This window comes from Erythrolamprus reginae, chromosome Z, assembly GCF_031021105.1.
Source record: "Erythrolamprus reginae isolate rEryReg1 chromosome Z, rEryReg1.hap1, whole genome shotgun sequence".
Taxonomy (NCBI): Eukaryota; Metazoa; Chordata; class Lepidosauria; order Squamata; family Dipsadidae; genus Erythrolamprus; species Erythrolamprus reginae.
This window is the reverse complement of record NC_091963.1, coordinates 105,011,992-105,036,561: the sequence shown is the minus strand read 5'-3', so window position 1 is coordinate 105,036,561 and position 24,570 is coordinate 105,011,992. Positions and strand designations below refer to the sequence as shown.

The following is a 24,570-nucleotide window of genomic DNA, read 5'->3' as shown; positions in this document are numbered from 1 at the left end:
AAAAATTATAAATATACTCTATTTTCAATCAATTAAAAATCATTAATATCGTTAATCTCCCCAACAATTCTAAATTAAATTCCATTTATGCATTAATTCAAATCAGTATCACCTACTACATATTTTATTGTAATCAATACTTCTAACTGTATTAAAACAGATCAGCAATTCCTAAATTCATATATCTAAATAAAAATAATAATTAAAGTTAAAAAAGAGCAAACAAAACAATACTCTGAGCTTAATCAACCCTTCTCAAACTCCAATTTCTTTAACCTAAGCAGAACTTTGAACTGAACCCTTTTCTTTTTTATTTTTTGTATCCCCTTTTAATCCCCTTTTCCATTTTATTCTTTCTATTCTTCCTTCTAGGAAGGAAGGACTTTGTTAGAAAAATAAAAGGGTTATTGGATCAAACTTTGGACATTTGACAACGTAGTTATGATGGTGGCCATGTCCCAGGGTTATGTGAACATCTTTTGGGATCTTCTGACAAGCAACTTCAGGGATTCACTTAACGACTGTGGCAAGAAAGGTGGTAAAGTGAGGCAGAACTCACTTAATAACCGTCTTACTCAGGAGATAGAAACGTTGGCCTCCATTGGGGTCAGAACAGAAGTTGAGGATTATCTGTCTGACCAGTGCACTGTTTTAGAAGCAGATCAGCAGATTTTGAAGCTCCACAGAAAACATCTAGGGGGAAGGTAGGTAGTCCTTGACTTACAATGGTTCATTTACTGACCGTTCAAAGTCGCAACACAAAGTGACTTATGCATCCTTTTCACACTTAAGACCTTCGCAGAAGCCCGATGATCACAGGATCAAAACTTTGCTGCCGTTTCATATTTATGACCATTGCTGTGTGTCCTGAGGTCACTTTTTATTTCTAACCGATCCACACCCAGGCATAAAAATATGCTGCTCAGACATTATACTTTTCTGTCCAAACCGAAAAAAAATTAAAGGGAACATTGCCTGCAAATCTAGTTTTTCTTTTTCTTCTTATATTTAGTTATTATTTTAATCACTGTAATGGTTTCTGACTGGCCCTAATCTAGGTTTGAACGATCCATTAAGCCAAACTACAAATGTATTTAATTAATTAATTAATTAATTAATATGCCATCCAACTCCATATGACTCTGGGCAGCTTTCAATAAAAACAACAATTAAAAGACAGTTTAAGAATACATTAATAGCCCTTCATAAAACTATGCATATCTCTTAATCACTCATGGTCGGATCAAGATAGTAATCTCATTCGATCAATGGCCCCAAGCCTGCTGGAAAAGCCAGGTCTTAAAGAGTTTTCCAGAAAGCCAGTAGAGTGGGTGTAGTATGGATCTCTAAATGCAGTTGGTTCCAGAGCATTGGATCCACCACAGGGAAGGCCCTTCCCTGTGGCCCTGCCAGCCGACACTGTTTGGTAGACGGGACCTGGAGAAGACCAACTGTGTGGACCCTTATTAAAAACTTGGAGCTGTGCGGTAGAAGGCGGTCTCAAAGATAGTCTGGTCCTAAACCATGCAAAGCTTTGATGATTGCTGAATGTTTGGTTAATAAGTTAATTTTTTAGGTTAATCTTCTCTTTTTAATTGTTTTTAATATTGTAGTACTAATTGAATTATATTATTGTTCTGTTTTTTTATATATATGCTGTGAGTCCTCGGAGGGGCAGCATACAAATCCAATTAAATAAATAAAATAAATAAAAATAAAGAGTGAGAGTCAGTGCAGCTTGCAGAGAGTTGTAATGATACACAATAGCTCTCACAGCTGCATGAGGTGATAAGAGCATGGGTGACCATGTGAAGAGCCTCTTGGTCTCGGTAGGGTCGCAGCTGGTGCACTAGGCGAGCCTGTGGAAAGATCCCCCTAACCACAGCTGAAAGGTGTTGATCTAGTATCAGCTGGGGATGTAGGAGGACACCCAAGTTGCGAACCCGATCTGAGGGGGTTATTTCTCCCCCCCCCCCCGAACCAAAGATAGTATGGTCCTTCAGGGGCAGAACCCACAGCCACTCAGTTTTGGGGTGTAGCTTGAGCCTGTTAACTCCCATCCAAATGATTTAGAGTTTTTTGTGAATGCAATTGGGGAAAATTGAATGTAAATAAATACCTAATATAAATTGATATTCTCAGACAAGCTTCCTTTCAAATAAGGCTGTCAGATTACAACTTTCATTTTGAATATATCAGACTTCCGCATTTGTGCATTATTCTTTTCTATCTGCAAACATATTCTGGTTTACAAGAATGGCTTAAAAACTTTCCTTAGAGAGAAGAGCAAGTGCAAATAGGGCCACATATAGTGCAGGGAGGGTTGAAGAAACATCAGGGGGTACAGATACAGTAACAGTGCATCCACTTCGTTGTATAGATATTCCACTTATTTCTTCAATTAATGCTCCAGTTATATCCCATTCCTCTTCAGGTAGCTGCTGGTCTGCTACAGTAAAATTCTGTTTTTTATTGCAGAAATATTCGCCTATGATTCCTTCAACCTTTGAAAACAAGAAACAAATAAAATAGAGTTTGCAGTATTTGATCAGTAATATACACATGTAGAAAATCAATCGAGGCCAATATAAAATGCTGTGTGCATATGGCATTATATTAGTATTAAGTTTCAAGTTTGCAATGCTATAACCTTGTAATTTCACTGGTCTTATTAGAATTTCACTGGTCTTACAACTCCATTGTCTCCGTTCCGACTTAATTATAGTTCATAAAATCATATACCAAAATGTCCTACCTGTTAACGACTACTTCACCTTCGACCGCAATGACATACGAGCACGAAATCGACTTAAACTAAATGTCAACCGCTCCAAACTTGACTGCAAAAAATACGACTTCAGCAACAGAGTAATCAACGCCTGAAATGCACTACCTGATTCTGCGGTTTCTACTCCTAACCCCAAAACCTTTAACCTTAGACTATCTACAATTGATCTCTCCTCCTTTCTAAAGAGGTCTGTAAGGGGCGTGCATAAGCGCACCATTGTGCCTACCATCCCTGTCCTATTGTCTATTTTTTATCGTTACTTATCTAATGTTTAATATGTACAAATTATCACCCTATAATTGTTTGACAAATAAATAAATAAACAAAAAATAAACAAAGTGATGCAATTCTGCTTTGAGCATCCTAAAAATATTCTAAGCATGAAACGAGAGTAAAACTATCTATTTAATCTCAAAATGTTTGGATTTGAAACAGTTTTGTATGCACTGTACATCAGTTGTAGCCAAAGTACCGGTATATTCAGGTAGTCCGTTTACAACCATTGATTTAGCACTGGATTAACCACTTAAGTTTAACAACAGCACTGGAAAAAAATGACTTAAGACTTATACTTTTCAACATTGCAACATTGCCACAGTCATATGACCATAGATCAGGTGCTTGCCACCTGGCATGTATTTAACATGTTTGCAGTATATGTGACCATCATTTGTCATTTTCCCTGCTTGCCTCCAAGAAGCTAATGGGAAGCTGGATTCATTTAACGACTGCAGTGACTTACCCTAACATTCATGGCAAAAGTGATGATAAAATGTGTCTGAGTCACAAAATTAATAATATTGAGTGTCGATTCACATGATGACTGAGTTATGTAATAAAAGAAATTCTGGTACCAATTGTGACCAAAAGCTGAGGACTGCCTGGTGTGCATGCTTCAATGTTTTATGAGCATAAAAGTACAACAGAAACCCAAAGTACGCTTAACATTGCTGTTGTTCTACAATAAAGAAGCAGAAGATATAGCCTTGTACACATAGCCTCTTAATTCAGCCAGAGCCAGGTGGTCGAACTGCTGGCTTGTGGACTGGATACATCACGCAAAGGCAACATCCACTCTGGCTCCGCAAAGGCAAAAAACATCGCAATACATCTTATGATGTCGAGTGACACTATCAAGTTTCACACTCATGAGCTAGAGAAAACTCACGTATAATATCTTAATGCCTTAAAAAGAATGAATAGAATAAAGAATAAGGCAAATTATTTTTGCTTCAGAAGTTCTCTTACCAGTTTCAGTTGCTGGGATATAATATTTTTTTCCTTAGATTCTACCAATAGCATTATCTGGACCTCTGTCAGCTCTGGATTTTATAAAAAACAAATTGAGAAAATAGGTTTGTTCTAGAAAATGTTACATCAAAAATAACTGCCCAAAATTGTTTATTATCAATTGGAAGAAATGGTTTAGATTAATTTGAAATTAATTACCCGTACATTATCTATAGCAAATTCTAAGCTGGAATGCATAACCAATATAAACAAATGAAACTGGATTAGCCATACTAAATCACAGATCAGTTCTGATTCCTTGCAATTTACCTTTCAGTGGTAAGTTACATCAGTATTATATTAAGTCAGGATCCTACGGTATGTTTCTAGCTTTCTATTGTGTTTGAATTCAGCCATTGTGAATTCACAAAGTGAAAACCCATTTAATAAATTTTGATCAAGTTATCAATGAATTTTATTGGCCTTAACCATGGTTTATTTTAATCGTGGCCTATTGAATAAGTCATAGCTATGTTCCTATAGTATGTAAAGCCATGATGAATTAGCACAAAGGATGGATTTCAACCATGTCTAAAGTTGCATTTCCTGATATTCTCTGTTTTTTTTTATCCTAAATACAGCTAACATTTATTTATAATATTGCCCATTATTACCCATTAAGAAACCTTTTGGAAACAAGTCTTCATATTTCTTTATGCTATGTATGAACAGTGTGTGCCCATTCTATGATGGCCTATGGATACATTTTGTTTAGCACCTGCCTCATTTAGCAAGTGCTAAACCACTTGCTAAAATGGGTTCGCAATTACAATGGTGATAAAAAAAATAACTTTTTGATTAATCCTCACATTTACAATATCTGCAGGTCTATAAAGCAAAGGAAAGCTGAAGTGAGATTGTAAGCATAATAGAGGTTTCACTGGCAAACTGCTCCACTTAATTAGTGAATTGACAGTCCCAGTTAGGGTCACTAAACAATGACCCCCTTGTTGCTTCAAGGATTTCAACAGATTTTGCCATTCCTATACATTTCCAGATAAAGATATTCAACCTATTTGAGACATAACACTCTGATTATGTGTAGGATTTATTTAAAACAGAGTCAACAACATTGGAAATCTCTCTCCCCCCGACCCTCACCCATACTTATGCATGATGACTCTAGCTCTTTTTTTTCTGTTTTGGTTAAAAATAATAGTAATATCTTGTCAGCCTCCATGCAAAGATACAAGTACTAGTTAAGAAAGTGATAGCCAGTTGATAAGTCTTATTTGTAGTCAATTAAACAACAGGTAGATGTTTGTAGAAAAACATCTTGCAAATTTTTATTTAATTATATTTTGCATTTCTTAACTGCCAGTCTTCCTGAGAGAGGAAGAATTCTGTAAATATGTGTTTAACTTCCAATTTTACTTGTTCTTAGTTAGTGTATTATTAATGACCATTGTAATGAAAGTTAGTGAATTATTAATGAACATTATAATTTGAGAGACTATTTTTACCATCAAGAGCCTGAAGAAAATAGAGGGTAGCCTCAGCAAGTTCAGTGACAATTGCTCCTTTGCCATCGTGCAAGTTGTCCATTAGATTCTTAAGCTCTGATTTGTCCATATTTAGTTTGACTTGTTCAGGATCCTCAAGAACCTCTTCCAGCTAGAGGTTGGAGTTGGAGGAATAGGCAGGAAAATAATATATACAAGAGCACACAACAGATTTAAACTTAATATTAACCGCTCCAAACTTGTCTGTAAAAAATATGACTTCAGTAACCGAGTTGTCGAAGCGTGGAACTCATTACCAGACTCCATAGTGTCATCCCCAAACCCCCAACACTTTACCCTTAGATTATCTATGGTTGACCTATCCAGATTCCTAAGAGGTCAGTAAGGGGCGAGTACAAGTGCACTAGAGTGCCTTCCGTCCCCTGTCCTATTGCTCTCCTATATCTCCTATACCTTTCTTCTATTCCTATATCTCTTCCTCTATTCTTTCATTGATATGTTTTATTACTACAACTTCTTTTCTATTATTTCTTAGATATATTTTACTATGAGTATCTCCTCTATAACCTTCATCATGTATTTTACCATGTGTATGTAGATATATACCCACTAAAACCCTCATTGTGTATTGGACAAAATAAACAAACAAACAAACAAACAAACAAACAAACAAATAAAATATTACAGATGGATTTGGTAGTACACATGCATATGGATGGGTTACTGTAATGTGAGAATTGAGTCTGAATACTGCTGTCCACTGGGAATTTAAATGAATTTTTAAAATACAAAGAAAAGCTTAGGAACCATAGGGGAAAATGCTTTTTAAAATTTGTGATTAGGAAACTTAAGTCATTCTTTTCAAAATCTTTTCTAGTGTTAGACGAAAAGGATATTGTGACTTTTGGTTATTGACTGACTGGCAGCCCCTCAATGTAACTTCCTCCTTTCTGCCTGCCAGATCTCTTGAACTTCCCCCAAATTCTGGGAGAAACAATAATGTGTGTAGTTGATACCTGATAGTTGGCAGTTGTTTAGGTCTCAGAACCCAAATAATCCAAAAAGTTAAGCAAAGTCATATTGCAAGGATAAATGACAGCCCTTCAAGGTAACCAGATTAGGAAAGTCATACATGCTAATACTACTTATTATAAAGTCATAGTTACAGAAATAATAATTTGTGGCTTTGGTTTTGCAGGGTGGTCTTGAATACCTTGAAGAATTTACATTAATCTTGCAAATATCAGTATGCCTCCCCTCCTTCTCTTTTATCTTCAAGATAATTCAAAACTCTTGCCTGGGATATTGACTCAGGTTACAGTTGTACTCTAGGCTCAGATATCTTTGATCTAACGGTTGTCATAGTTGTGGCTCTTCTTCTTGTTCCTCAAGATTATTTTTTATGCCCATCATAGGGCCTGTGAAAAAAATGGGGGCATTTTTGCCATTCCCAGCCCCTAGGAGTTCTCTGCAGGCTTCCCAAAGCCTTTGCCCACCCCATGTTTGGGAAAAACTGGGTGAAAATGGCCATTTTTCACAAAAATGTGTGTGTGTGTCTTCTAATTACTTCATCTAACATGACTAGAAGAGGAATTCTGGGAGTTGAAGTCCACTAACCTTAAAGCTGGCAAGTTTAAGATTTGTGGACTTCAACTCCCATTCCTGAGCTAGCATGACTGGAGGAAGAATTCTGGGAGTTGAAGTCCACTAATCTTAAAGCTATGATGTTTGAAGACCACTGGGTTAGGAGTTAGGGGTGCAAGGGTCTTCAAACTTGGAAAGTTTAAGACTTGTGGGCTACAGCTCCCATTCCTGAGCCAGCATGACTGGAGGAGGAATTCTGGGACTTGAAGTCCACAAGGTTTAAAGTTGTCAAGTTTGAAGTTTGTAAAAATATGGCATATAACGATATACTCTTCTATAGATCGTATACAGCTGCTACAGTTACATAGAACTATGAGAAGAAAAGAAAATGAACCACAGTATTAACAACAGAAACTTCTTTACCTGGAGCACTAGTTCTCCCAAAAGGTCACTTTTCCTCATTAGAGCCACCAAACTAGCTAGAAATTTGCCACGCAGTTTTGAAGTCATTAAAGAAAATGGTGCATATTCTTCATCAACTTCCCTTCGAAGGTTTTTCCTGGTGCCTTCCCGGACAGAAACAAAAGTGTTAAAAATCAGTGTTTGCTGTTCTTATCCTGGCTAACGCCCAGAAGAAAAAAATGTGGGTAAAATAGGTGGGAAAGGGAGAATTGGTATATTCATTGGCTTAAGTTGTACATGAAAAGAAGCAGGATAAAAAAAAAGCAAAAAAATAAAAATTGGATATTATTTTAACTGAGCACAGTAATAAATATTGCCAGCATATAGTATTGCAGTCTTTTAAGTTCTGTATATTTTTTTACAATGTGGTCTCTGAATGAATTGTGGTTGGGGTTGTTGTTGCTGCATCATCATCATCATCATCATCATCGTTATTACAGGCTTCCCAGAAAATTGCTACCATCTGTGATGCTTTCTTCCCTTTTCCTTTTCTTTAAAACCCCTCTCCAGCATCAGGATGGCAAGGTTGACTATAAACTCTGCGGTATGAAACAGCTCAAGGCATGTTGAGAGAAGAGAGAAGGAGGTATATATTTGTGTGCAGAAATAAAGCAGCCTAAAAAGGAATGTTTTCTTCTAGCAGTACTCCCAAGGAATAGCACTTGGAGTAGCAATAATGGAGTAGCAGTAACTTTGCAAAAGAGTAAATAGTGAATAATATGTGAGAATGCAAGTTGTTGTGGGTTTTGATCAAATTATCACAGATAACCCCCACTCGGTTAAAGACCTCGGTATACTAATAACAAAAGATGTAAGTGCCAAAGCCCACTGCAACAACATAGCTAAGAAGGCTTCAAGAGTTGTAAACCTAATCCTACGTAGCTTCTGCTCTGGCAATCTTACACTACTTACCAGAGCTTACAAAACGTTCACCAGACCCATCCTCGAATACAGCTCATCTGTTTGGAACCCATATCGCATCTCAGACATTAACACCCTTGAAAATGTCCAAACATACTTCACCAGAAGAGCCCTTCACTCCTCCACTCAAAACAGAATACCCTACGAGACTAGACTTTCAATCCTGGGCCTAGAAAGCTTAGAATTAAGACGCCTTAAACAAGATCTAAATATTGCCCACAATATCATATGCTGCAGCATCCTGCCTGTTGGCGACTACTTCAGCTTCAACCACAACAACACAAGAGCACACAACAGATTTAAACTTAATATTAACCACTCCAAACTTGACTGTAAATAATATGACTTTAGTAACTGAGTTGTCGAAGCGTGGAACTCATTACCGGACTCCATAGTGTCATCCCCAAACCCCCAACACTTTACCCTTAGATTATCCATGGTTGACCTATCCAGATTCCTAAGAGGTCAGTAAGGAGCGAGTACAAGTGCACTAGGGTGCCTTCCATCCCCTGTCCTATTGCTCTCCTATATCTCCTATACCTTTCTTCTATTCCTATATCTCTTCCTCTATTCTTTCATTGATATGTTCTATTCCTATATCTTCTTTTCTATTCTTTCTTAGATATATTTTACTATGAGTATCTCCTCTATAACCTTCATCATGTATTTTACTATGTGTATACCCACTAAAACCCTCAGCTCAGAGAGAGAAAGAAAACAAGAGAGAGAGAAAAAAAGAGAGAGAGAAAACAAGAGAGAGAGAAAAAAAGAAAGAAAGAGAGAGAGAGAGAAAGCAAGCAAGAGAGAGAGAAAGAAAGACAGAGAAAGAAAGCAAGAGAGAGAGAAAGCAAGAGAGAGAAAGAAAATAAGAGAGAGAGAAAGCAAGAGAAAGCAAGAAAGAAAGTAAGAAAGAAAGAAAGAGAGAGAGAGAGAGAAAGAGAGGGAGGGAAGGTGGGAGAGAGAAAGACATAGAGGGAGGTAGGGAGGGAGAGAGAAATAGAGCAAAAAAGAGGAAAGAAGGAAGAGAAAGAAAGAGGGATGGAGAGAGAGAGAAAAAAAGAGGAAGGGAGAGAAAGAGGGAGGGAGAAATAAAGCGAAAGGATGAGAGAATTTTTTGTCCAAACTTTTTTTAGCCCCCCCCCCTCAATGTGTCCCATGGTTTTGTAAATGTAAAAAATGTGCCGCGGCTCAAAAAAGGTTGAAAATCACTGGTGTATAGGACAAAATAAATAAATAAAATAAATAAAAGAAGGCAAGCTGTTGTGGGTTTTGTCTAGGGACTGTGTTGTTGAATCTTTTGTGTCTTGAGCCACCAAATTGGGCCTTTCTAAAAGAACCTATGACAATATTATTCAAAATATCTGCTTGATTCTGATGAACACTCATTCAACATTATACATTTTGCTCCTCACACAGTGTGACTCTTTCTTGACAGAAAACATCTCTATTGAGAACTGAGGACCCATAGAGGAAAACATTATTTTGACTATTTTATGATTCTGTACACTGAATAATCCCACGAGGCCCAAAGTAAACAAAACAGATAGGCCTAAGCTATTGTTAGAAGATTTCATCCTTCCCTTTAAATGAAATGAAGTCAAGCTCTACCAAAGACACTTGTTGGGGAACAGAATCTTCTTTTCCAGTTGTAATAGGGGGGGGGGGGAGAGAAAGTACAAAACATTTTATTTTAATCACAAAACCTGAAGCCAGAAATTTGATTGATTGGATTTATATGCCACCCCTCTCCAAAGACTCAGGGCAGCTTACAACATATAAAACACAACAGAAACATCCTAAATCCAAATTTAAAATTAAATTAACTGATCTAAAACCCCAATTCCTTAAAAGCCAATCACTCTCATTTAGACAATCAAACATATATTCCATTCATCAGCCGGGAGCTAATGTCTAACGGGCCGAGGCCTGTCGGCACAGGTGGGTCTTTAGGCTCCTGTGGAAGGTGGGGAGGGTGTGAGCAGTACGAATCTCTGGGGAGAGCTGGTTCCAGAGGGCCAGGGCCTCTACAGAAAAGGCTCTTCTCCTAGGCCCCACCAAATGACATTGTCTAGTTGATGGGACCTGGAGAAGGCCGACTCTGTGGGACCTGACCAGTCGCTTATGATGTTCGTGGATGGTGAGGGGAGTGCAGCGGTGGGATACGAACCAGAATGCTAAATTGTGCTCGCCACTGCGGCTCATAAGTTCTTGCGGGGCCAGCGCGATTTTGCTTCCGCACCTGTGGAGGTAGTAAAATTATGCATGGAGCCACAGGTACGCCGGTGTTTTGGCATGCGCAGAAGCAAAAAACCTAGCTGAAACACGGGCACTCCTGCGGATCTGTGCGCGATTTTACTACCTGCACAGGTGCGGAAGCAAAATCGCGCTGGGAAACTCCACCTCTGGATTTACGTTGCCAACGAAGCACCTGTTTTTGCGCTGCTGGGATTCCCCTGCAGCATCACAAAAACATGGAAGTCCAGAGGTGGGGTTTCCCATGGAGGAGAGCCTCAGGGGAATCCCAGCAGCACAAAAAACGGGCGCTTCGGCTGGCAAAAGGGGTGAGTTTTGGGCTTGCACGCATTAATCACTTTTCCATTGATTTCTATGGGAAACACTGTTTCGTCTTACACACTTTTCACCTTACAAATCTCATCCCGGAATCAATTAAGTTTGTAAGACAAGGCATCACTGTACTCCCCTAGGTAATTTGTATAAGTAGCTGCTAAAATTTAGAAGCATTTACTGCAGGCTTTTCATTTTGAATTTAGCAAACCGTTTAGATTTTCTTTGATTGCTTAATTAGGCTTGGATTGACATCTTAAACATACTTCCACAAGGGCAAAAACCTCTGAAATGTGGTATGTATAAAAGAGAGAGAAATGAAAGAAAGAGAACAAATACATTTTACCTGCACTTGATTTCACAGCTGGTAAATCTGAAATGCAAAAGAATAATATCAATAGGATGAATAAACAGAATGACATGATAACAATATCAATCTCAGAGCAGTCAGTTTAGCTGACCTTCCCATCCAGGACAATAAAAAATTTGAAAAAAATCTGTGCTTTCTTTCTTACCTACTTCTGCATATAAAGAACTGTGGCATTTTAGATTTAGATGTGCCAATCACAGCTTTACAAAAAGCTCATATACTATCCTACAAATTTATAATGTTTCACTAACTTGTCTTAAACCTAGGGATCTGGAATATGCCTTTACCAAATTAAGGCAAATTCCTCCCCTTCGCTAAAATGGGGGTGGGCATGGCCAGCACGTGATGCATCCAGCCCAAAGGTCACACATTTGACACCCCTGATCTCAGAGGTAGGTTCCTGCCAGTTCGGACTGGTTCTATAGAACCGGTACCGAGAAATCCCCCCCCCCCCACTCACCAACCTGGCAGAGATGGGTGTATTCACCATATGATAAACCGATAAATTTAAACTAAGCTGTCAGTGAGACAGCAGGGGTGGGGTGGGTTATGTACATTCTATTTCTGTTGTGTCTATGGTTTTCTCTTTCACTTCTCCTTTTTGCTTGCTTTCACGATGAATGTAGAGACATAGCGGTCGAGAAAATGTCCTCTTAAATGTATGTATTGGAAATATTTTTTTTAAAAAAATAAACTACAAATTTGAGGCAGCCGGCAGATTACTGGTTTTCCTCTGCTGCTCACCACCTGGCAAAGCCACTACAATTTGTGTTAACAGAGAGAAGGACGAAGCAGAGGCAGGAAAGGGGCTATCGTTTTGCAGCCAGGCTCCCTTGCCTTGCTCTCCTCACAGCACTGCCACATACATAGACACACAAGGACATCTCCCTCGAGAAGCTTCTTTTTGTTGTTCAGTTTTTTGTTTTCTATGTATTGTTTTTTTTCTTTTTATAAGTCAGAAGCGTCAACTTTTAAAAAAACTTTCAATAAAAATCTTTTTTTAAAAAAAATTTGCTTTGTGTGACATTGGCGGGACAGGGCAGGAATGAGCCACCGCTTAGCGCAATCCCAGAGAGGGGAAAGAGAAAGCATCCCAGAGTGGACGTGCCATGTTGGCTAGGCTTTGCTGGACCTCTGTGGGGGAAGGGCAGCAGCAGTAGCAGCCAAGGCAATGATGATGATGATGATGATGATAATAATAATAATAATAATAATTGTTGTTGTTGTTGTTATTGTTGTGGTTAGCTCTGGCCCAGCTCCTGCCCCAAGGAATGTGCAGGTGGATGTGGGGGAAACATCCACATGCCGCAGGCCTGTTTTGCTCCCAATGGAATCTGCCGACGAAGCCTTCTCTGACCAAGGAAGCGTGAGTGACAGGGAAGAGGGGAGTTTGGCAGACAGCCCAGGAGGAGATCAATCATCTGTATCATCCCTGGATTCTGAACAAGAATTAATGACACATCCACGCATGCGTAGAGTGATGCATAGGAGACAACAACTGAAGGATTATTACAAGAGAAAATGAGGCTACCTGTGGTTGGGTGGGGCTGCTGTAATTAGTGCTACAGATAAAAAGAACAGCATGCTGGTTTAGCCTCGTGGCAGTTTATCTGATTCATTGTTTTGTCAAGATCGTGGTTTTTGTGTTGTTCAAGATTGTCTGTGGACTCTCTGGACTTTAGAATTGGACTCAATTTCCCAGTTATTGGGTGAACAATTGGATTGCATTTAACCTGTGCCTTATGTGTACCAGAAAATCCCTTTGACATTTAAAAAGGGAGCTGTTTCTTTTTTCTGTTTATAAAAACTTTTGGGTTTTTCTTTTATCGTGTGGTGTGTGTCTTCCTGGACTAATTACCCTGTAATTATGGGTGGTTGAAACACGCCGGCAGAAATAATAATAATAATAATAATAATAATAATAATAATAATAATAATTTATTAGATTTGTATGCCACCCCTCTCCAAAGACTCGGGACGGCTCACAACAACAACAACAACAACAACAGTATACAATGTAACAAATCTAATATTAAAAATTTTCTAAAAACCCATCATTTAAAAATCATATAAAACAAACATACCATACATAAACTATATAAGCCCGGGCGAGATGTCTCAATTCCCCCATGCCTGGCAATATACATGGGTCTTCAGCAATTTACAAAAGGCAAGGAGAGTGGGGGCAGTTCTGATCTCTGGGGGGAATTGGTTCCAGAGGGCCAGAGCTGCCACAGAGAAGGCTCTTCCCCTGGGGCCCGCCAGACAACATTGTTTAATCGACGGGACCTGGAGAAGGCCAACTCTGTGGGACCTTATCGGGCACTGGGATTTGTGCAGCAGAAGACGATCCCGGAGATATTCTGGTCCAATGCCATGAAGGGCTTTATAGGTCATAACCAACACTTTGAATTGTGATGGGTGCTGTTGTTCCTCTCAATGCTGCAAAAAGCAACCTTAGCCCCAAAGAGGTAGCAGTCTGATGAAAATAAGATACATACCCAATGTGCAACCCATCAACACTGGTGTGTAGGGACCTGAGGCTCCTTTTCCTTGTTTAATCTGCATTCTCCCTTCATGCAAAGAAAGAAAAAAGCCTGATTTGATCTGGAGCTGAATGTCATTTAAAGCAATGCTGTCAGCCTGGGCAATGAATTGAACCTCCTCTCCTAAAGCAGATGCAACATGGATTTTTAAGAGAAATTTAAGGCAGCTCTGCCTAGCAATCCCTGTCTTAATGGATATTTTAACCACGGGAGAAGATTTGTGTGGAAGGGGTCCAAGTTAAACATTCCTGCTAGACTCACATTGCAAGTGGTCCAGCAGAGCCACAACACCAAGCTGGGTGGACACTTTGAGTTCCTGAAAAAGCTCCACCTGACATAGAGCCAGTTATGGTGGCCAAAAATGAAATCAGAGGTGGAGGACTATATGAAGTGCTGTGCTACTTCTGCCACCAAGAAACACCAGCCAGGAAAACCACCAGAATCCTACAGCAGGTGGCTGATCCGAGTAAACCCCGGGAAGAGATTGTGATGGATTTCATAGTGGAACTCCCAGACCGTAAGGGCAACACTGTGATCTGGACGGTTGTTGATTTGTTCTCCAGGCAAGCCCATTTCATTGCTTGCTCCGGATTGCCATCTGCAAGACCCTTAGCAAAATTGTTCATCAAACATATCTACCGCTTGCATGGGGTGCCCTAGAGCAGTGATTTTCAACCTTTTTTGAGCCGCGGCACATTTTTTACATTTACAAAATCCTGGGCACACCACCAACCAAAATGACACAAAATGACACTCTAAGACAATACATATTATACATATTATCTCCCCCTTTTGTGTGCGTGTGTATACACACTCTTGAACCATTTCCAAAAACAGGTGAGGGCTGGGTTTTTTCCTCTCTTATTCTTTCCAAAAACAGGTGAGGGCTGGGGGTTTTCGTCTCTTATTCTTTGGATGCTTTTTTTTAATCATATGCTTTAAATCAAGAGTCACTTCTCTCTCTCGTTTCTCTCTTTCCTTTCATTCTCTGCCTCAGTCATTTTCTCATTTATTTTTTTCTCCCCTTTTTTCTCTCATTTCTCTCTCTCTCCCTTCCTCTCCTTCTCTCTCTTTCTTGCTTTCTCGCTCTCACTCACTGTCTTTGTCTCTCTTTCTTTCTTTCTTTCTCTCTTTCTTTCTCTCTTGCTTTCTCTCTTTCTCTCATGCTTTCTCTCTCTTTCTCTCTCTTTCTCTCTCTCCTTCAGTGTCTCTCTCTCTCTTTCTCCCTCTCTCTCTCTTTCTTGCTTCCTTTCTCTCTCTCTCTTTCTTTTTTTCTCTCTCTCTCTTGCTTTCTTTCTCTCTCACACACACACTCTCTCTCTTGCTTGCTTTCTCTCTCTCTCTTGCTTTCTTTCTCTTTCTCTCTCCCCTCTCGCGGCACACCTGACCATGTTCCGCGGCACACTGGTTGAAAAACACTGCCCTAGATGATCATATCTGATAGAGGTGTACAGTTCACCGCCAAGTTTTGGAGAGAATTCATACGTGTATTTGAATCCATGCAAGGACTTTGCTCAACTTTCCATCTCAGTACCAATGGTGCAGTGGAACGGACCAATGGGATGGTGGAGCAGTACCTCTGTTGTTATGTAGATTACCAACAAGATGACTGGGCAGAGCTGCTACCATTTGCAGAAGTAGCGTAAAACAACGCCGCTCACAGCAACACTGGGTTGACTCCTTTCCAAGTCACCAGTGACCAAGAGTTCATTCCCATGCTGGAACTACCCATGAAAGCACCCACTTCCATGTTCCTGGCTGAATGGATGGAAATCTTTAAAAAAGGATGGGAAAACACCATCCTTTCGGCTGATGCTGCCAAAGCCTTCAAGAAGCAAACTGACAAGCATTGACCGCTCCAACCCACTTTCCAAGTAGGAGATATATCCAATTGAGATTGCCCAGCAAAAAGCTAGGGCCAAAATTCTTAGGGCCCTTCCCAATAGTCACTGTACTGCTTGCATTGCCCAGAACATTAGGGAAAATCCACCCAGTGTTGCACTGCAGCTTACTATAACCGGTGACAAATCTGAATTAAGGCCACAAACCCTACCACCGTCTCTCCCCCTTGTAATACCGCTCCCAAGTATTTAGAGGCCAATTACAATATCTCATTCATTGGAAAGGGTACCCTTTGTCTGAATCCACATGGGTAAAAAGTTGGAAAGTGAAAATGGACAGATTAATTAAACAATTCCATGACAACAATTAACTTGAAGCTCATAAATGCTTAAATTTTTCTGGTAAGAATAAACTGATCAAAATTAAGATACTGACCAGGTTATTGTATTTTTTAAAAAGTGTTTTAAAATCTGAAGCCATCCATTTGTGGTTGGTGGAGTCTAGGGCTCACATAGGGTATTAAGAGAGAGAGAGAGAGAGAGAAGAAACAAAGAAAGAGAGAGAGAAAGAAAAAGAAAGAAGGAAAGAAAAAAGGAAGGTAGGAAGGAAGGAAGAGGGACAAGATGATTATTATTATAATTATAGATTATTATTATTACTACTATTTTATATTGCTATTAATTTAATTGATTTTTTAACGTAGTTGGGGTCTAAGTAATGGATGACTGGGATAATCAAAATTGGGGTTATGAATGGAATGATTGGTATGATTGCATGGGTGGGGGTGGGGGGGGGGTTATGGTATGGATGAATTCATTGATAGTAGTGTGAATGAGAGGTTTGGCCCACCTGACGCTTGGGAGGTGGGAGAGGAAGGGGCACCGATCTCTGGGGGGGCAGGGGGTCGGAATATCCCTGTGTTGCTGGGGAGAGGCAGATATGGCGGGGGCCACAGAGTTAGCCGTTCCAGGGGAACGAGGGATCGTTGCTTAATAACGATCCCTTGTTCTGGCTCTGTGAGCCCAATCTTGGGTACTGTTGGTGAGTGTAACTCTGGCCCTGGGCTCAGGTTGTTGCTGCTGAATGCCAGGTCGGTGGTAAATAAAGCTCTCCTCATCCGGGATTTGATCCTGGATGAGGAGGCCGACCTGGCATGCATTACTGAAACCTGGCTGGGGCCAGAGGGAGGTGTTCCTCTCTCGGAAATTTGCCCAGCCGGGTTTCAGATATGGCATCAACCGCGACCCCAGGGAAGGGGGGGAGGAGTGGCCATTGTAGCCAGGGAGAGCCTTTGCCTGCGTAGACTCATTGCTCCGGAAATTGCGGGTTGCGAATCTCTCTTGATGAAGTTGGACTTAGGGGTTCAGGTGGGCTTATTTCTCACGTACCTGCCTCCCAGCTGCGTGTCAAAAGCCCTGCCTGTGCTACTCGAGGAGGTAGCCGGGTTGGCGGTGGAGTTCCCCGGACTTATTGTCTTGGGGGACTTCAACCTGCCGTCACTCGGCGAAACCTCTGGGTTGGCACAGGAGTTCATGGCCACCATGACAGCCGTGGACCTGACTCAAGTAGTACAGGGTCCGACTCACGAGGGAGGGCACGCACCTGACATGGTATTCCTTTCCGAGCAACTGAGTAATGGTCTGAGACTAAGGGGCTTAGAAGCATTGCCTTTGTCATGGTCAGACCATTTTCTACTACGGCTTGACTTCCTGGCTCCAATCCTCCCCCGCAGGGAGGCGGAACCAATGAAGATGTTCCGCCCCAGACGCCTGATGGACCCAGAGGGCTTTCAGACGGTGCTTGGGGTTATCCCAGAGGCACTCGTCCACAGTTCGGCGGAGTCTCTTGCGGAGGCCTGGAACATGGCTGCTGCGGAGGCTCTCGACCGGATTGCGCCTTTGCGACCTCTCTGAAGCGTTAGACCCCGTAGAGCCCCATGGTTCAACGAGGAGCTCCGGGAGTTGAAGCACCAAAAGAGACGTCTAGAGAAGCGATGGAGTCTGAATCCAACCGAACACTTGTAAGAGCTTTTATTAAGACTTACAAAGTGGCGCTCAAGGCGGCAAGATGCGCGTACCATGCCGCCTTGATTGCATCAGCGGAATCCCGCCCGGCCGCTCTGTTTAGGGTGACCCGCTCCCTTCTTAATCAGGGGGGAGTTGGGGAGCCCTTGCAGAGTAGTGCCGAGGATTTTAACATGTTTTTCGCTGATAAAGTCGCTCGGATTCGGGCCGACCTCGACTCCAATTGTAAAACAGAGTCGACTGACAACGAGTCAGTCGAGGTGACTGGGGCACGTACTTGTCCACCTGTCTGGGAAGAGTTTGATCTGGTGACACCTGATGAAGTGGACAAGGCCATTGGAGCTGTGAGTTCTGCCACCTGTTTACTGGATCCGTGTCCCTCCTGGTTGGTTTCGGCCAGCAGGGAGGTGACACGGAGCTGGGCCCAGGAGATTACCAACGCTTCCTTGGGGAGGGGAGTTTTTCCATCACTCTATAAAGAAGCGCTTGTGCGCCCCCTCCTCAAGAAGCCCTCCCTGGACCCAGCTGTGCTTAATAACTATCGTCCAGTCTCCAACCTTCCCTTTATGGGGAAGGTTGTTGAGAAGGTGGTGGCACTCCAGCTCCAACGGTCCTTGGAAGAAGCCGATTATCTAGGTCCCCAGCAGTCGGGTTTCAGGCACGGAAACCGCTTTGGTCGCGTTGATGGATGATCTCTGGCGGGCCCGGGACAGGGGTTTATCCTCTGTCCTGGTGCTCCTTGACCTCTCAGCGGCTTTCGATACCATCGACCATGGTATCCTTCTGCACCGGCTGGAGGGGCTGGGGGTGGGAGGCACTGTTCTTCAGTGGTTCTCCTCCTACCTCTCTGGCCGGTCGCAGTCGGTGTTAGTGGGGGGACAGAGGTCGACTCCTAGGTCTCTCCCTTGTGGGGTGCCTCAGGGGTCGGTCCTCTCCCCCCTGCTATTTAACATCTACATGAAACCGCTGGGCGAGATCATCCAAGGACATGGGGTGAGGTATCATCAATATGCGGATGATACCCAGCTTTACATCTCCACCCCATGCCCAGTCAATGAAGCGGTGGAAGTGATGTGCCGGTGCCTGGAGGTTGTTGGGGCCTGGATGGGTGTCAACAGACTCAAGCTCAACCCGGATAAGACGGAGTGGCTGTGGGTTTTGCCTCCCAAGGACAATTCCATCTGTCCGTCCATTACCCTGGGGGGGGGAATTATTGACCCCCTCAGAGAGGGTCCGCAACTTGGGCGTCCTCCTCGATCCACAGCTCACATTAGAACAACACCTTTCAGCTGTGGCGAGGGGGGCGTTTGCCCAGGTTCGCCTGGTGCACCAGTTGCGGCCCTATCTGGACCGGGACTCATTGCTCACAGTCACTCATGTCCTCATCACCTCGAGGTTCGACTCCTGTAATGCTCTCTACATGGGGCTACCTTTGAAAAGTGTTCGGAAACTTCAGATCGTGCAAAATGCAGCTGCGAGAGCAGTCATGGGCCTACCTAGGTATGCCCATGTTTCACCATCACTCCGCAGTCTGCATTGGCTGCCGATCAATTTCCGGTCACAATTCAAAGTGTTGGTTATGACCTTTAAAGCCCTTCATGGCATCGGACCAGAATATCTCCGAGACCGCCTCCTGCTGCACGAATCCCAGCGACCGATTAGGTCCCACAGAGTGGGCCTTCTCCGGGTCCCGTCAACTAAACAATGTCGGTTGGCGGGCCCCAGGGGAAGAGCCTTCTCTGTGGCGGCACCGGCCCTCTGGAACCAACTCCCCCCGGAGATTAGAACTGCCCCTACTCTTCCTGCCTTCCGTAAACTCCTTAAAACCCACCTTTGCCGTCAGGCATGGGGGAACTGAACATCTCCCCCTGGGCACGTTTAATTTATGCATGGTATGTCTGTGTGTGTGTCTGTTAGCATATGGGGTTTTTAAATATTTAAATATTTTAAATTTGTCTGATTGCTTATGATTTGTTTTTACATGTTGTGAGCCGCCCCGAGTCTTCGGAGAGGGGCGGCATACAAATCTAAGTAATAAATAATAATAATAAATAATAATAAAGAAAGAAAGAAAAAGAGAAAGAAAAAGAAAGGAAAATAAAAAGGAAAGAGGGAAGGGAGAAAAAAGAGAGAGAGAGAAGAAACAAAGAAAGAGAGAGAGAAAGAAAGAAAGAAAAAGAAAGAAGGAAAGAAAGAAGGAAGGTAGGAAGGAAGAGGGACAAGAAAAAGAGAAAGAAAAATAAAGAAAAATAGAAAGGAAAGAGGGCAGGGAGAAAAAGAGAGAGAGAGAGAGAGAGAAGAAAGTAAGAACACAGGATCAGTAGTAAATAAATAGACAGGAAATTGTATCTCGTGGAGGCCTCTGAGGGAAAGATAAGCCAGGCACCCTAATCCTAACTCTAACCCTTGATGTGAGTGATGGCAAGTTGGCCATGCCCACTCAGTCACTTGACCAACCAGCCGCACCCCCCCATCACATGATCCCCTAGCTACACCCACAGTCACATGACAATGAAGCCATGCCCACCCATCATATGGCCATGATGCCATGCCCATAAAATAATTAATGCCCCCATAACTGGCAATAAAAAAAATGAGCACACACTCCTTCATCTAGATCAGCGGTCCCCAAACTACGGTCCAGGGGCCAGATGCGGCCCACTGAGGCAATTTATCTGGCCCACGGCAGCACACGAGATTTTACATGGAGCCGGGCATTGGAGTTGGGGGCGGGGAGCGATGAAAGTGTGAGGCTGGCTAAATTTTTTCTTTTTTTGAATGGCGAAGGTTTTCTTATTCTGAATGTTGCACGTGTGAGCGCACTCCCCATCCCCTTGTGGGCTGGCAGGGGGATGGGGCGGAGAGGCCACAACCGAGAGGCTTGGCACCTGCCCATCTGCAGCAGGCGGGGGCGGCCGCGGCTCCCTTTCCTTCTCCCGCCAGCAGCCATCGCTGTAGGTTCCTTGGGTGGGAGCTTCCACTCCCTCTGGGCAGCCCAGCCAGGTGGCCGTAGAAAGTGCAGAGATTATTAGAAAGTGGCAGAACCCGCCCGAAGAACTTGCGGCGGCTGCTGCCGGCTTGGCTGGAGGCGACGGTGGTGGGTAAAAGAAAGAGCTGTGCCCGCACCCGGCCACCGCGAATGCTGGTGCCGAGATTCCCTGCTCCACGTCAGGCGGGCTGGTGGATGGGGGCGGAGAGGCCACAACCGAGAGGCTCAGCACATGCCCATTGGCAAAGAGTTGGGGACTTGCTCCACTTCACCTCCTCCTCCTCCCTCAAGGCGGCGGTATTAAGAAAACCGCAGGGTTTTTTTAATAGTCCGGCCCTCCAACAGTCTGTGGGACAGTGAACTGGCCCCCTGTGTAAAAAGTTTGGGGACCCCTGATCTAGATAATGATGTCTACTCAAGAAGCAGTAATTGAATAAAGAATTCAGGTATATCATAATATATTCATTAAAATAGTAAAATAAAATGACTGAAGTACACTTACCAAAAGTTTGTAATTCATCAGTAGTGTAATAAGAAATACCTAAAGTAAAAATTAGGAAAACTTAATTGTTTACATTATGCTAGCTAATAATACTGTATGCAAATTTTTGGAAGAACTTATTTAAGTTTCAAAGAAACATAACACTGAGAAAAAGAAACAGACTGCTGAGTGGAATTAATAAATTGGAATTAATAAATCAAATAAATTTCAACAATTTTGGACAAAAGGAGTGAAGTTCTAGACAGAAACTAAGTGGCGATTGAAAGAGAAAAGCCATGATTACTTAAAGGTTAAAAAGCTCATCAGTGAAAGTGACAACTCTAGGACAAAAAAATAAATAAAGTTAAAAAAGGACTAAGAGGAAATAGAATTTATGCTGCAGCAAGAGAAAATACAGTAAGGAAAGATAACTGAAACTCAAAGAAAAACTGTGGACTAAGGAAAATACAAAAGTGAAAGAAAAAGACTTTGGAAATATTAGGAGATCAGAAGATTTACAGAACGTGCTGTGAAAGAAAGATTTAGACTAAGGAGATCTGTGTAAGAAGGCATGATAGCATTTGGGTAACTCAGAGACTAAGATTGAAGGCAAAAACACCAGAAGGAATCATTTGAAACTGAATAGGAGAGAGAATTCTGAGCTTGAGTGACTAAGCAGATAAGCGGATAGAGTCAGTGAGTACTCCGAAGGTGATAGTGTGAAGAAGAGTATTGGAAGTTTAAGAGGGTAAAAGAGTCAAACAACATTGCCAAACTATAAATATCAAACTGACTGTCTTATTACAAACGGAGACTCTTGGATATAGAGAGAGAATCTTTCTTCACCATTACCTATTAACTCGATTGAATTATATAAACAAAACTGTAACAGTAAAAGCAATTGGAAATTGGAGTGGAGAGATTGGGAGTAGGAGACATAGGCAACTATACTGCATTGAACAGAAGGTTGAATTCAAATACAGTGATACCTCATGATACGAACTTAATTGGTTCTGGGACGAGGTTCATAAGGTGAAAAGTTCGTAAGATGAAACAATGTTTCCCATAGGAATCAATGGGAAAGCGATTAATGCGTGCAAACAGAAAACTCACCCCTTTGGCCTCATTGCTGCCGGCATTCAGATCGTTCGGGGGTGGGTAGAGGAGGGGGGAGACGGGGGGGGGGAGAGACAGTGCAGACTGCCCAGAGGGAGCCTCATGGGTGGATTGGGTAGACAGTTACTGTCCGGCTGCAATGACTCAAAGGGAAGGGAGGCGGAATACGGGAGGAGGAGGGAGGCAGCCTCCACGCTCCTGGAGCTAATTGGCCAAAGACGTTCCCAGCCCAGCGCTTTTACATTGATCCCTTTCTCCGCCTCCCTCCCAGCCTCCTGACCGCATTCACCTTCCTCCCGCCCGCAGCCGACTGACCGTGGGATCCTTCCCGAGCTCGGAGAGCTTCCTGAGAATGAAAGCTCGCGAACGCAACAAGGGCGAAAGCCAGTGCTGCGAAGACCAGGCGGCGCTCCAGAGCCTCTGCGGCATGTTAAAGACTGCCTCCTGCCTGCCCCTGCTCTTCTGCCAGAGCGGGGACAGGCAGGAGGAAGTTATGCCGGATACGGGCGATGGGTGGGACAGAGGGGTGGGGTTAAGCCTCCTTTGCCGGCTGGGGAGCTGCGCGGCTTTGCCTTTTGCTGGGAGGGCAAGTGAAGGGCCGGATCTCCTGTCTCCTGCCTCCCCCCCCCCAAATGTCTCCGCTGTAGCAGCTGCTACAATAGACTTCCACGCCTTTCGTCCGTGCCTGGCGGGAGGTGAAGAGTGCTTTGCCCAGTGCAAAGTTGACAGCAAGCAGCTCCGCAGTCGCCAAAGGAGGCTTAACCCCACCCCTCTGTCCCACCCATCGCCCGTGGCCGGCATAACTTCCTCCTGCCTATCCCTGCTCTTCTGCCGGCCACGGGCGATGGGTGGGACAGAGAGGTGGGGTTAAGCCTCCTTTGGCGACTGCGGAGCTGCGCGGCTTTGCCTTTTGCTGGGAGGGCAAGTGAAGCGCCGGATCTCCTGCCTTTTGCCCAGCCAAACCCCCAAATGTCTCCGCTGTAGCAGCTGCTACAATAGACTTCCACGCCTTTCGTCCGTGCCTGGCGGGAGGTGAAGAGTGCTTTGCCCAGTGCAAAGTTGACAGCAAGCAGCTCCGCAGTCGCCAAAGGAGGCTTAACCCCACCCCTCTGTCCCACCCATCGCCCGTGGCCAGCAGAAGAGCGGGGATAGGCAGGAGGAGGTTATGCCGGCCACGGGCGATGGGTGGGACAGAGGGGTGGGGTTAAGCCTCCTTTGGCGACTGCAGAGCTGCTTGCTGTCAACTTTGCACTGGGCAAAGCACTCTTCACCTCCCGCCAGGCACGGACGAAAGGCGTGGAAGTCTATTGTAGCAGCTGCTACAGCGGAGACATTTGGGGGTTTGGCTGGGCAAAAGGCAGGAGATCCGGCGCTTCACTTGCCCTCCCAGCAAAAGGCAAAGCCGCGCAGTTCCGCAGTCGCCGAAGGAGGCTTAACCACACCCCTCTGTCCCACCCATCGCCCGTGGCCAGCAGAAGAGCGGGGATAGGCAGGAGGAGGTTATGCCGGCCACGGGCGATGGGTGGGACAGAGGGGTGGGGTTAAGCCTCCTTTGGCGACTGCGGAGCTGCTTGCTGTCAACTTTGCACTGGGCAAAGCACTCTTCACCTCCCGCCAGGCACGGACGAAAGGCGTGGAAGTCTATTGTAGCAGCTGCTACAGCGGAGACATTTGGGGGTTTGGCTGGGCAAAAGGCAGGAGATCCGGCGCTTCACTTGCCCTCCCAGCAAAAGGCAAAGCCGCGCAGTTCCGCAGTCGCCGAAGGAGGCTTAACCACACCCCTCTGTCCCACCCATCGCCCGTGGCCAGCAGAAGAGCGGGGATAGGCAGGAGGAGGTTATGCCGGCCACGGGCGATGGGTGGGACAGAGGGGTGCGGTTAAGCCTCCTTTGGCGACTGCGGAGCTGCTTGCTGTCAACTTTGCACTGGGCAAAGCACTCTTCACCTCCCGCCAGGCACGGGCGAAGGACGTGGAAGCCTATTGTAGCTCGCCCATGGCCGGCAGAAGATCGCTCTTGCCCGGCTTCACACGAGGCATCAGATCAGCATTCTGGGCGGGCGGGCGGCGGACGAGGAGGGGGAAAGCCTCCTGCTGCAGCTGCCACAGCCGCCGGCTTCCCCGCCGCCCA

General features: G+C 43.8%; 1 protein-coding gene across 1 annotated transcript in view; it reads right to left on the bottom strand.

Annotated features, from left to right (window-relative positions):
• Positions 1-987: 987 nt before the first annotated feature.
• The window catches only part of LOC139153098 (gasdermin-A2-like), a 39,325-nt gene continuing 15,742 nt past the window's right edge, over positions 988-24,570 (bottom strand). The window contains exons 6-12 of the mRNA XM_070726675.1: positions 21,347-21,385; positions 13,945-14,016; positions 11,420-11,446; positions 7,549-7,691; positions 5,542-5,692; positions 4,037-4,110; positions 988-2,504 (exon numbers count right to left, since the gene is read on the bottom strand). Of these exons, the coding sequence (XP_070582776.1) occupies positions 2,262-2,504; positions 4,037-4,110; positions 5,542-5,692; positions 7,549-7,691; positions 11,420-11,446; positions 13,945-14,016; positions 21,347-21,385 (749 nt within the window). The 3' untranslated portion in view covers positions 988-2,261. The remainder of the gene's footprint in view (positions 2,505-4,036; positions 4,111-5,541; positions 5,693-7,548; positions 7,692-11,419; positions 11,447-13,944; positions 14,017-21,346; positions 21,386-24,570) is intronic.